The sequence below is a fragment of the Myotis brandtii genome, unplaced genomic scaffold (genome assembly GCF_000412655.1).
Source record: "Myotis brandtii unplaced genomic scaffold, ASM41265v1 scaffold407, whole genome shotgun sequence".
In the NCBI taxonomy this organism is placed as follows: Eukaryota; Metazoa; Chordata; class Mammalia; order Chiroptera; family Vespertilionidae; genus Myotis; species Myotis brandtii.
The window spans coordinates 110,670-123,656 of NW_005365639.1; the positions used below are offsets into that span (position 1 = coordinate 110,670).

General features: G+C 39.2%; 1 protein-coding gene across 1 annotated transcript in view; it reads left to right on the forward strand.

Moving 5' to 3' along the window:
- The window catches only part of LOC102239933 (cytochrome b-c1 complex subunit 2, mitochondrial), a gene marked incomplete at its 5' end in the record, with an annotated part of 36,579 nt that overhangs the window by 15,186 nt on the left and 8,406 nt on the right, over positions 1-12,987 (forward strand). The window contains 5 exons of the mRNA XM_005873349.2: positions 964-1,021; positions 3,635-3,730; positions 4,046-4,245; positions 8,203-8,283; positions 10,267-10,343. Of these exons, the coding sequence (XP_005873411.2) occupies positions 964-1,021; positions 3,635-3,730; positions 4,046-4,245; positions 8,203-8,283; positions 10,267-10,343 (512 nt within the window). The remainder of the gene's footprint in view (positions 1-963; positions 1,022-3,634; positions 3,731-4,045; positions 4,246-8,202; positions 8,284-10,266; positions 10,344-12,987) is intronic.

Genomic DNA, 12,987 nt, shown 5'->3' on the forward strand with positions numbered 1-12,987 from the left:
ACTGGGGTTCCTGGCCAGTCTGGGTGAGGGGCTGAGGGCCATTTTCAGGCTGGCGGGCGACTGAAGCTCCCAACCTCTCCTTTTTTTTCTTTTTTCTTTTTTATTCTGGGATTTATTTTCCTTCTATGTATGAGCCTGGGAATGGGTGGGGGTGGGGAAACAGTGATAGTGTTTTTGTTTTTTAAGTCCCCCAGATAATTATTTCATCATCCAGGTTGGAAACCCTGGTATAGACATTAACCTCATGACAAGATGGGGGTGAAAGAGGTACAGTAGGGTAATTCTGTTAGCCCTCTGTAGAATGTTAATAGTGGTTTAGTACTACCTGCATAAAGACAAAAGAAACCTCATATGCTGCTTAAATCACATTATCTTAAAAATCATAAACTAGGTCCCATTTTTTTCAAGTTCAAGCCAGGGTGTGCTCTAATTTTTTTATTCTCTTTTTTAGTCTTTTTTTTCCCCCCAGCAACATCTTTATTGAGGTGTAATTCACATACCGTACAGTTCACCTACTTAAAGTCTACAATTCAGTAATTTTCATTATATTCACAGTTATGTAACCATCAACACATTAAGTTCTAGTGTTTTAAGCCAGGGGTGGGGAACCTTTTTTTTTGCCAAGGGCCATTTGGAGATATTATATTCATTTTCAGGCCCTACAAAATTGTCACCTTAAAAATTAGCCTGCTATATTTGGTCAAACATTTAATTAACTCACCCCTAATGCCTTGGCAGGGCCAGACCAGATTATTTTGAAGGCCTTATCCGGCCCATGGGCTGGACTCCAGTTCCCCACTCCTGTTTTATTGAGTAATTTTTAAAGAAAATCCAGGTGGTCCCTTATCATTTGTTATACAGCTTTGAAGTGAGCATTTTCCTGCTGAACTGCAGTTTTACGTTTTTACAGCTTTGTATATATTTATACCAATATAATCTAACAAGTGTTTTTAACTTCCTCAGTTACATCACTATGTTCAGAACCATTTTACAAGTGCAAGAATGGCTTTGGTTGGACTTGGTAAGTTGGGAATTGCCTACATGTCAGTTTGCTTCTTTAAGGAGTAATCTTTTAAACTATAATTAGGTGAACACAGGATTGAACAAAATTTGACAGCTCAGTCCTGTTTATGTCTCACAGGCAGTATGTAATGAGGTTGTAATTGCTAGTGTGTTTTCTTGGAAAGCAGAATCCAGCATTTAACTTTATAAACTACTAGTTTTAAATTCATTACAGTGTTTGCGAAACCTTTGACAAAGGGCAAGTTTCTCTAGGCAGAGAACTTTATACAAGTTTCCTTTTTTCTTTTTTTTCTTTTTTTTAGGAAGTACAGTTTAATAGAAAAATAGACAAAGGGCATGAATAAACAACTCGTGGGGAAAGTGTGTGTGGGGGTGGGGGTCATTTGTCATTGTAAAAGATGGTCAGCCTCACTAATAATTAAGAAAATTTTTATCTGTGAGATTGGCAAAAATTAAAATGTTGACCCTGCCCAATATTACCCAGAATAGGTAAATAGTAGGCACTCTCAAAAGTTGTTGGTGTGAGTATAAAATGATAGAACCTTTTTGGAGGCCTATTTTAGTATATTAAATTTCTAAATGTTTATGTTCTTAGACCTAGCAGTTTTACTTTTAAGAATTTAACCTGCAGTAACACTTGATCAAGTTTACAAAATAGTTGCATGAGATTATTTGCAATATTGTTTTTTGGTTCATTTGTTTTGTAAATTATAGCTTAATTGAGGTATAATTCACATGCCATAAAATTCACCCATATTTTAAAGTATAGTCAGAGTTGTGCAACTGATAACACTGTTATTTCAGATTATTTTCATCATTCCCAAAGAGAAACCCCTTACTCATTAGCAGTGACTCTTCATTCCACCTCCTCCTTGCCTCTCTGGCAACTACTAATCTTTCTGTCGATACAGAGTTAACTGTTCTGGACTCTTCACATAAATGGAATCATATTTTACGTAGCCTTTTGTAACTGGCTTCTTTCACTTAGCATAATGTTTACAAAGTTCATTCATATTATAGCATGTACCAGTGTTCCCTTTTCTGGCTGAAAAATATTCCATCACCATGTTTTATTTATTTATCATTTCATCAGTTGGATATATGTGTTGCTTCTACCTTTTGGCTATTGTGAATATAAACATTTGTGTATAAGGTTTTTGCTAGATTAGAACACTTTGTTTTTATTTTTTTCAATATATTTTTGTTGATTTCAGAGAGGAAAAGAGAGGGAGAGAGAGAAATAGTGATGAGAGAGAACCATCGATCAGCTGCCTCCTGCATGCCTCCTACTGGGGACCGAGACTGTAACCTGGGCATGTGCCCTGAGTGGGAATTGAACCACAACCTCCTGTTTCATAGGTTGACGCTCAACCATTGAGCCACACCAGCCGGGCTAGAACACCTTGTTTTTAATTCTTTTGGGTATACTAGTATGCCTAGGAGAAGAATTGCCAGGACATGGTAACTGTGTAACCATTTGAAGAACTACCAGACTGTTTTCCAAAGCAATTGAGCTATTTTACATTCCCACCAACAGTGCACAAGGGTTCCAATTTCTCCATATTCTCACCAGCACTTGTTATTTTCTGCCTTTTGATTATGGCCATCCAAGTGGATGTGAAATCTCATTGTAGTTTTGATTTGTAGTTCACTGATGACTAATGACATCAAGCATCTTATTTTGTGTTTATTGGGCATTTGTATATCTTCTTTGAAGAAATGTCTAGTCAAGTCCTTTGTCCATTTTTGTATTAGGGATTTTGTTTTGTTTTTATTGTTGAGTTGCGTGTTTGTTTTTTAAATATGTTTTTATTGATTTTTAGAGGGAGAGGGATAGAGAGAAACATCAATGATGAGAGAGAATCATTGATCGACTGCCTCCTCTACACCCCACACTGGGTATTGAGCCCGCAACCCAGGCATGTGCCCTAACTAGTAATGAAACTGTGACCTCCTAGTTCATAGGTCAACGCTCAACCACTGAGCCATGCTGGCTGGGCTAACCAGTGACCTCTTGGTTCATGGGTCAACACTCAACCACTGCGGCACACTGGGTGGGCTGTATGTTTTTTTATTTTTGAGTTGTAAAACTTATTTGTACATTGTGGATACTAATTCCTTACCAGATACATTATTTGCAAATTTTTTCCCATTCTGTGAGTTGTCTTTTTACTCTCTCAAAAGTGTCCTTTGATACACAATGAATATTGTATTAATAGCCAACTATTGGAAACGTGAATATCCATAAAGAAGGGGTTGATTAAGTAAATGATTCATATAATAGAATTCTTTATAACCATTAAAGGTTTGATGTAGACCACTCACTTAGTTGTAAATTACAAAAGACAAGTTAAATATCAATATAATAACCATTTTGTAAATGAAGAAAATGAAGCTGATATTAATATATACCTAGAAAAAGTTCTAGATTAATATGTAGTAAACTGTAAATGGGTATCTGAGAGAATGGCATTTTGGGGGAGGGGGCTCTTGTTTACTGTTTATTTCTGTAATATTTGAATTGTGTAATCATTATTTTTAAAATAGTAGATGTTTTACAATTGTGTTTTAGAAATTCTGGTTCTATCTTGTTTTTTTTCTGGTGAAATAGGTGTGAGTCATCCTGTTCTGAAGCAAGTTGCTGAACGGTTTCTGAACATGAGGGGTGGGCTTGGTTTATCAGGTGCAAAAGCCAGATACCGTGGAGGTGAGTGTTTGTTCGGTTAGGGTCTATATTTCAGAAGGAATCCCTCCACCCCCAGTATTATGTCAGAGTGGAATAGGCCTGATTATTTACTACCACACAGTCCTAATGTGGAAGGAAAGAATTAGATGGCTTGGGTGTTGTCTATTAAACAGGTTTTTTGTGTGTTGGGGGGAGGGCAGGATGGCAGGGAAAGAGAAGTGGGCCTCAGAAAAGCTTCATCTTAGTGGGTTCATAATGTTGGGCACAGAATCCTGAAGAATAAAACCAGTGGTGACCAAGCCACTTTCTTTTTCACCCTCTCCTGACACGGCCCAGGTGAAATTCGAGAGCAGAATGGAGACAGTCTTGTTCATGCTGCCTTTGTAGCAGAGAGTGCTGCCACAGGAAGTGCAGAAGCAAATGCATTTAGTGTTCTCCAGCATGTCCTCGGCGCCGGACCACACGTCAAGCGGGGCAGCAATGCCACCAGCTCTCTGTACCAAGCTGTTGCCAAGGGGATGCACCAGCCATTTGACGTAAGTCTGCCCAGTTGCTCTCTCTCCTTTGTTTTCAAAGGCTCAGTGTTTAATGTAGTCCTGATAGTCTGTACTTAATGTTAATCTCTTAAATTTTAAGACAAACACACAAAAATCTTTGTAAAGTTGAAGGGACAGCCAGGCTTACTGTATTTTCAGCCCATCCTACATGGCTCAGTGGTTGCGCATCGACCTATGAACAGTTCTATTCCCGGGGCACATGCCAAGGTTGCAGGCTCAATCCCCAGTGGAGGATATGCAAGGGGGGACAGCTGATCTATGATGCTCTCTCATTGATGTTTCTATCTCTCTCTTCCACTCCCTTCCTCTCTGAAATCAATAAAAATATTTTTTAAGAAACCAAAAGTTACTATCTTTTCAATTATTCTAATATACTAGAAAGAAAAATACTTTAAAAGTCGGGAATTCACACTTCAGTTCCCTTTAGAATAAAGCTTTAAATGTTAAACATTCTCTAAATTCTCATTAGTCTTTTCTTTTTTCTAAATTTTCTTCTGTCCCCTTCCATTCTATGCTACTTCCTGAATTTCACTGGTCTTTATGTTTTCCAATCAAGTATACAAGATACACACCCAGAAACTCCTCCAGCTTGAGGTTAAGTTAAAAATGATGGCATTTAATCTTAGCAAAAAGTCCATGCTACTTTTTTTGTTTGTTAATCCTCACCTGAGGATATTTTTTCCATTGATTTTTAGAGAAAATGGAAAGGAGGGGGAGAGGGAGAGAGAGAAATAGCAATGTGAGCGAGACATCGATCTGTTGGGGCTAGGGATCAAACCTACAGCCCAGGCACGTGCCCTTGACCGGGAATTGAATCTGAGATCCTTCTAACCATTGGCATCACCGTCCAGGGCTCCATGCTACTTTAGGAGACACCTTTTTTTGACAGTGAGGAAAGTGCTAAAGCTTTCAAAATAATGATGTTCAAATCAAGAGAATTTAAAATGTCAACAGAGTATTACTCAATGAATGCCCGTTGTTTGCCCAAGGTACTATACCTTTTACGTGACATTCAGAGATAAGCCTTTAAAACGTAATACATATACTCTGGTTTCTCTTCAGATTGCATAAATCTTTCACCTTTTACTAAAAAGTAACACATGCCCTGGCTGGTTTGGCTCGGTTGATAGAGCGTTGGCCCTCGGACTGAAGGTTCATGGGTTCGATTCTGGGCTAGAGCAGGTACGTTGGTTTCAAGCTCTATCCCTGGCCCCAGTCGGGGCACGTGTGAGAGGCAACCAATGGATGTCTCTCTCTCACATCAATGTTTCTCTCTGTCTCCCCTTCCCTCCTACTCTAAAAATCAATGGAGAAATATCCTAGCATGAATATTAACCCCCAAAAAAGTAACACGTACTAAATTGTAGGATTAAGTACTCATAATTGCAGCAGCAGTACTTGGCACAGGTAGGTTTATGCCTCAGTGTTTGGCCTAGGTTTATGCCTCAGTAAGTGTTTGGCCATTTGACATTTAACTGTGAAAATTAAATCAATCTTCTCCTTTTACTCTTTTATTTTTGTTTATTTGTTTTAAAGAAAATGGAGCAGCAGTACATGGCACAGGTAGGTTTATGCCTCAGTGTTTGGCCTAGGTTTATGCCTCAGTAAGTGTTTGGCCATTTGACATTTAACTGTGAAAATTAAAATCAATCTTCTCCTTTTACTCTTTTATTTTTGTTTATTTGTTTTAAAGAAAATGGTAGGGAGGGAGGAGGTGAGGGAGGGAGAGAGAAAGAAACATGAATGGGAGAGAGACACATCAATTGGTTGCCTGCCGCACCGTGCCCTGACTAGGCCAGGGGATTAAGGCAGGGGATTTGAACCTGCAACCCTGGTAGATGCCCTTGGCCAGGAATCAAACCCGAGACCCTTATGAGCACAGGCCCATACTCTTAACCACTGAACCACACCAGCCAGGGCTTTACTCCTATGTTTAATACTTGAGTGCTAGTTTTCAAACTGTTTTATTAGCAGAGAGGCCTTTTTTAAAAAAAAATTTTTGTTACTGACTTGACAGAGGAAAAAAGAGGGAAAGATAGAAACATCAATCAGAGAGAAACATCAATCGGCTGCCTCCTACACGCCCCCTTTTGGGGATCAAGCATGCAATCCCCAGCATGTGCCCTGACCACTGACTAGGAATCGAACCTGTGACTTGAGTGCTCAACCACTGAGCCACACCGGCTGGGCCAGAGGAGCCTTTTTATCCAATATGGTTTCCCAACTACAATGCCTACACAAAAGTATTTTTCTTTTAAAGAAGATTTGAAAGTTACTTGACAATGAAACCTTTGGAATCTTCTGTACAGAGCCTTAGAGTTCCCCGGAGCACAGTTTGAAAACCATTATCTTAAATGTTTTCTGAAATAAATTCAGCTGCTGCTTTTTAAATTTTCCTCCAGATTTTCTTTCTCCTGGTTCATGTTTTACTCTGTTGTTATTTTTTTATATTTTAATTGGTTTTTAGAGAGAGAGAAAGGGACAGGGATAGAAACATCAATGATGAGAGCGAATCATTGATCTGCTGCCTCCTACATGCCCCCTACTGGGGATTAAGCCTGCAACCTGGGCATGTGCCCTTGACCAGAATCGAACCCCGGGACCTTTCAGTCCACAGGCCAACGCTCTCTCCACTGAGCCAAACCAGCTAGGGCTACTCTGTTCTTTCTTCACCATTGTATGTTAATGATGCTTTGGGGTGGCTGGAGTTTAATCCTAGTCCAATGATTATTTATTTATTTTTGTTAATCCTCACCTGAGGATATTTTTTCCATTGATTTTTAGAGAGTGGAAGGAGGGAAAGAAACATCTATGTGAGAGAGACACATCCAATAGTTTCCTCCTGTACTTGCCCCAACCAGGGTCAGGGATTGAGCCTGCAACTAAGGTACATGCCCTTGACCGGAATCGAACCCAGGACCCTCAATCGGAGGGCCAACACTCTAACCATTGAGAAAAACTGGCTAGGGCCAATGACAATTTAATAGAAATTCCTACTTGCGAATTTGGCCAGAAACTTGACATGTGAGTAGGATAGTCTCAGAATTATAATTCGAGTAGTTGAGCGCAGTTTTTCTTATGTTCTCTCTGAGCTTTATAGGGGCTGCACCAGTGGGTCTCACACTATAAAGTACGTGAGAATCACCTGGAACATTCATTAAAAATGTGGGCCCTAGACTGTGCCTACAGGGGTCTGAGTGAGTAATCTGTGGCAGGAACCTAGAAGTCTGTGTTCTTCATAACAGCTCAGGTGAATAACAGCCACCAAGCAGAAAGTTTTCCCTAACCCTTTGACTTTAGTCTCTGAAGTGAAAGCGAATTGGTGAAAGAAGTCAGCAACAACAGAGGGAAGAAGTCACATTTGTCTAGTGCCAAAACCCACAATCCATACCACTCAGCCACTGTCTATAATAATAATGTTCACAAATTCATGTTTGTGCTAATCTTGAATCATAGTCAAAATAGGTTAGAAAATACTCAGTAAAAATGAGAGTAATCAACCTGTTTTAGAAAGATTTAAAACAGAAAAGTTAAAACCATTATTATTCTTCCCTGGCCAGCATGGGTCAGTGGTTGAGCATCGACCTATGAACCAGGAGGTCATGGTTCGATTCCTGGTCTGGGCATATGGCAGATTGCGGGTTCAAATCTCCATTGTGGGGCGTGCAGGAACCAGCCAATCAATGATTCTCATCATTGACACTTCTATCTCTCTCCCTCTCCCTTCCTCTCTGAAATCAATAAAATATATATATATATTTTTAATTATCATTTTGAAAGAGGTAATGCATTGGTCCTTGACAGACTGGCTAAATGAAATGCTGGTCTATTTACTTATATTGTGAAGGTACAAGTTTTTGTTTAGACAACCTTAAGGAAGTTGTGCACTGTTCTACCTGTTAGAATGATGTACAGTTGAGTTTCATTTTATTTCAGGTTTCTGCTTTTAATGCCAGTTACTCGGATTCTGGACTCTTTGGGATTTATACTATCTCGCAGGCTGCAGCTGCTGGAGATGTAAGTTGCAAACTCATCAACTCTCACAAGCTTTTAAGTTAAAATGTGGAGTGTTTGAATGCCATGACTTACCAGAGCTCTGTAACATCATTAAAGCATCTCTGCTGTGGAGGAGACAAACACGTACACCGATGCTTCCAGGAAAGAGGATGGAAGCACTTCCGTGGCGTTCTGGGCCTGTTGGGAGAAGTGGCTTTGAGTTGTCTCTGGGACATCTAAATTGAGAGCTCAGGTGACACAGGGAAGGGCAACATGTGTATTTGGGAGTCCTCAATATACAGATGGTGTTGAAATCAGGGTTTTGTGTGAAAAACCATGAGAGAAAACTGAAGCTCCTTATTATGCTCAATACTTTAAGGTGCTCTGTGCTTTAAGGTGGTTTCAAACCACCAAGTGACTCAGGAAAATGGCCAAGAAAACAGGAAGAAAAAGAAGAGAAACTGGTACATTTGGAGGCCAGGAAAGAACAATGAATACCATTTTGATCTACCCTGGATTAACATCCCTTTAGTTACCACAGAGAGGTCTTATCGTTTTACCAAACTAGGACATCATTGGTAATATCAGTTTTCCCCAGAATGTTGAAAGTAAATGATAATTTATATTACCAAGGAATTAATGAGAAGAAAGAAATGCAAGGTTTGTATAGGCATGTGGGGCTTGGGCTTGCAGGGAGATGAGTTGTAGTTTTAGTAGGGTTTACAATAAGAGATGAAGTTGGACAGGAAAGAAAGATTGGACCAGACATTGGAGGTAGGAAACTATAAATGGACCCTATCTGAAAAAGCAAGAGCAAGCAGGATCCAGAATACAAGTGGACATTTTAACCTTGGACTCAAAGGCTGATTTTGGAAGCAGAGGATGTCAGGAGATGAGGAAGTAATCCCTGGGAGCTAGGAGGGTAAGCATGTTTGAGATTAAGAGAAGGGAGGAGAGTTTAAAGAAAGTAATTTGGGACAGATGAATAGCTAGAGACACACAGAATGGCAATTAGCAGCAATGTAAATGTCTCCTTGAGATGAGTGACCACAAATTCACAGTACAGACAAGGTCTGGTTCACAATTTTTCTTCAATAGTATGCACTAGCCTAAAGGAGAAATCGAGGAGGCAGGTAGCAGGGTGATCCCAGGTTGAAGACCTGAAAAGTAGGCAGGTTAAAAGTATGAGGAGATGGCAAGGAAGTTGGGGACACTGGCAAGAGTGATTGAGGAAATAGATTCTAAGATCTAGGTTAGACAGGGAAGTGAAGCCAGAGGGACCTCACAGATTGAGACAAACCAAGGAACTAGAGATCTTGACAAAGTGGAAAAATAAGGACAGCATGTTTGAAGACATAGGCCAGGGGTCTTCAAATTGAGAATTTAGTAGGTAGGGCAAATCTAGGTGATGGCCAAGTCTCAGGTGCGGCTATGGACATGGGCAGCTGAAATAGAAGGTCCTAGAATTTAGGTGATTAGGGGGGACATTAAGTAGCAGACCCAGAATAGTGCCAAGGTTGGGGTGGAGAGAAGCGTGGGCCAGGTTTATTAATTGACTCATTCAACAAATACTTACCAAGTGCCCACCCACATCACTGGAACTTGATTCTTCTGACTCCAGCTCCCAAGTGTTGACAAGCTGTAAACTGGCTGAATGGATTCTACTACTTAGTGAATACTAAGATAGCAGCATTAACTACATGACGCCTGAGGGGCTTATTCTCTATAGGCGATGATACAGCTGTGTGTGCTTTTCCTAAACCCTACTGCCATCCTCTGCCACTTTTGTAAGTTTTGCTACTCAGATACTATAGGTTGTACAGACAGCTGCTTGATGGAACATTGGAAAGATAAAGGACACATAGTGACTTAAGAACCCCAAATGGACACTCTGCTGTTTCTCTGCAGCTAACCTCCACCTGTGTTTTTGCCTTAGAGGAGCATTTGATTGCTGTAGAAGCTGGCACTGATTGGAGGTGACCAGGTTTTCATTGTCTGTCCTAGGTTATCAAGGCTGCCTACAACCAAGTCAAAGCAATTGCTCAAGGAAACCTTTCCAGCACAGATGTCCAGGCTGCCAAGTAAGTTTCAGGAGTAGCTGTGTTTTGTGTTTCAGTTATTTGAAGGTTATATTTTTTTGTAGTTATAACAGTATTGTAATGTATGCACAAAAGGAGTGCAAGGTACAGAAGAATATTTAAAAGGGGAAACATGCCCGTATCCTACCACCTAGAGATATACTTGTTAACATTATGCTTATTTTTTTGACCATTTTTAAACATAATTGTTAATATTGTATATATACTTATGTCCTATTTAATAGTGTGTTTATTGTAGAAATTTGAAAATTACAAAAAAAGATCTTTCATTTCCAATGCTTCCTCTGTTTATAACATTATGATTCTATTCAAATTACTAAATATTTGTCATTAACAATATTGATATCTCAAAATATACTTAGTGGACACTTTCTGCAGTTGGAAATTATAAACTATAGAAGATATCTTTGGGTTTAAAACATTTGTCATTCGTATTAATTTCTTGGTATAGATTCGCAACTGAGTTAAGAGGTATAAACATTATAATGAAAGGCTCTGCTTTAAAATATGTGTGTGGCCCTAGCTGATTTGGCTCAGTGGATAGAGCGTCAGCCTGTGGACTGAAGAGTCCCGGGTTGCAGGCTCGATCCCTAATGCGGGGGGCGGGGGTGTGCAGGAGGCAGCCGATCAATGATTCTCTTCTCATCATTGATGTTTCTCTCTCTCTCCCTCTCCCTTCCTCTCTGAAATCAATAAAAAAATATATAAAATATATGTGTGTGTTTATATGTTTATATTCAAAGTCACAATGTGGAAAGATTATACCAGTTTACAGTCACACCACCAGTATGTGAGTACCTGTTCCACCACAGTCATTGGCAATTTTTTTTTCTTTACTGATGTGATAGACCAGAATAAGAGGTCTGATTAAAGATTGAAATACTCATCTCCTGTTTGGTGCATCCACTGTCCTCACTGACAGTGCAAACAGCACCTCTGACTGGGCAGTTCCAGGGTCTGTCTAACTGAGAGACAGACTTTTGGCAGAGTTGGAAATGAGATTACATTTTCATACAGCAATTTAAAACATTTAACTTTGACTCCATCCATTTAGGACAATTCAAAATATGAGTCCTAAAACTCAAATGGTCTCCATGATCCTAACACCTCGCTGACCATCACGATTTAGCCCGTGTTTCCACTTACAGTAATTTAAGTAATTTTAAGGTCTGAAAGCAATATAGAGTTTTAAAAGAGCACTCTAGACTGTTTTCTTAGTTATCTTTGTTTAGGCTCAGATATGAGCCACTTTACTGCTCGGCATTTATTTCGTTCGTCACCACTTTTCATTATGTGTGTCTTTTTCTCAACTCATCAGTCAGTATTTCCAGAGATATGATGAGCAATACATCTAATTCTTTCCATCCATCTTTTCTTATGGCAAAAGTTTTACAAAGACACATTGTGGCAGAGAAGAACGTGAGCAAATATGTGCAGAGTGATTTTGGTAGTCAGCTGGAAGATAGTACTTTGTCAGAAGATAGTGATGGGTCTGATATTAGACCATCATGAAGGCAAAAGAGAAATGTGACAGTATCTGACAGTGAAAGTGATTCTGAAGAAGAATGGGCAGAAAAGACATTTTACCAGCCTTGGAGGGTTATACAAATACTTCAGGCATAACTGTTTAATTTGAAGACTCACAAAGTATAAGTGAAGTAACCAATTTATTTTTTATAAGGTTTTTAAAAATCTTATTCTCAAACCAATTTATACCAGCACCAAATGGAAAAATACCACAAAACCTCTGCTAAAACTTCATTATGGATGGACGTTACTTATCTGGATATAAAGACTTTTTTTGGTTTAATTGTATTAATGGGACTAACAAAGAAACCAGAATGGAAAGGTTACTAGTCAACCGATACTTTATTTTCAAAAACTATGACTGCAAAGAGGTTCAAGCAAATACTTATATTCTTTCATCTGAACAATAATTCACAAGCAACATGTAACACAGACCATCTTTACAAACTCAGACCTCTGTTGGATCACTTTATCTCAAAATTTAAATCTTTGTATGTATAAAACAGCAGTTACGACTCGGAGCAGTGACTCCATGGAGAGGATGCATCAGATTCAAGATGTATAATCAGGCAAAAATAATAAAATAGGAATTTTAGTAAGGATGATTTGTGAAAGAGTGGCTATATTTGCAATTTCAAGATACCTACGAGTGAAGGCAAAAAGTTATAACAGATATCTGTCTTAACGGCCTTTTCTTGGTTCTTGGCCTCATATTCACCATGATAATTACTACAACACTGCATCTACAGCTAAACTATTATTGAAGAACAAAACAGTGGTCTGTGGAACAATCAGGAAGAATCGTGCGTGGGTTGCCAGAGCTACTATAAGAAAAGTCAGAGCCTTCAGAGAGAAGTGACGTTTTGTGGAGAGATTCCATTATTCTCACATAGAAAGATGAATGGCCAGTACGTATAATATCAACCATTCCCGACGCCTCTACACGTAAATAACATCACAAAACCTGCATGTATAGTGGATTGCAACAGATCTATAAAGAAAGTCAATCAGAAACCAAGATGGTGGCATAGGTAAACACCGGAAATTGCTGCCTCCCACAACTTCAAAAATACAACTAAAAGACAAAACGGACATCATC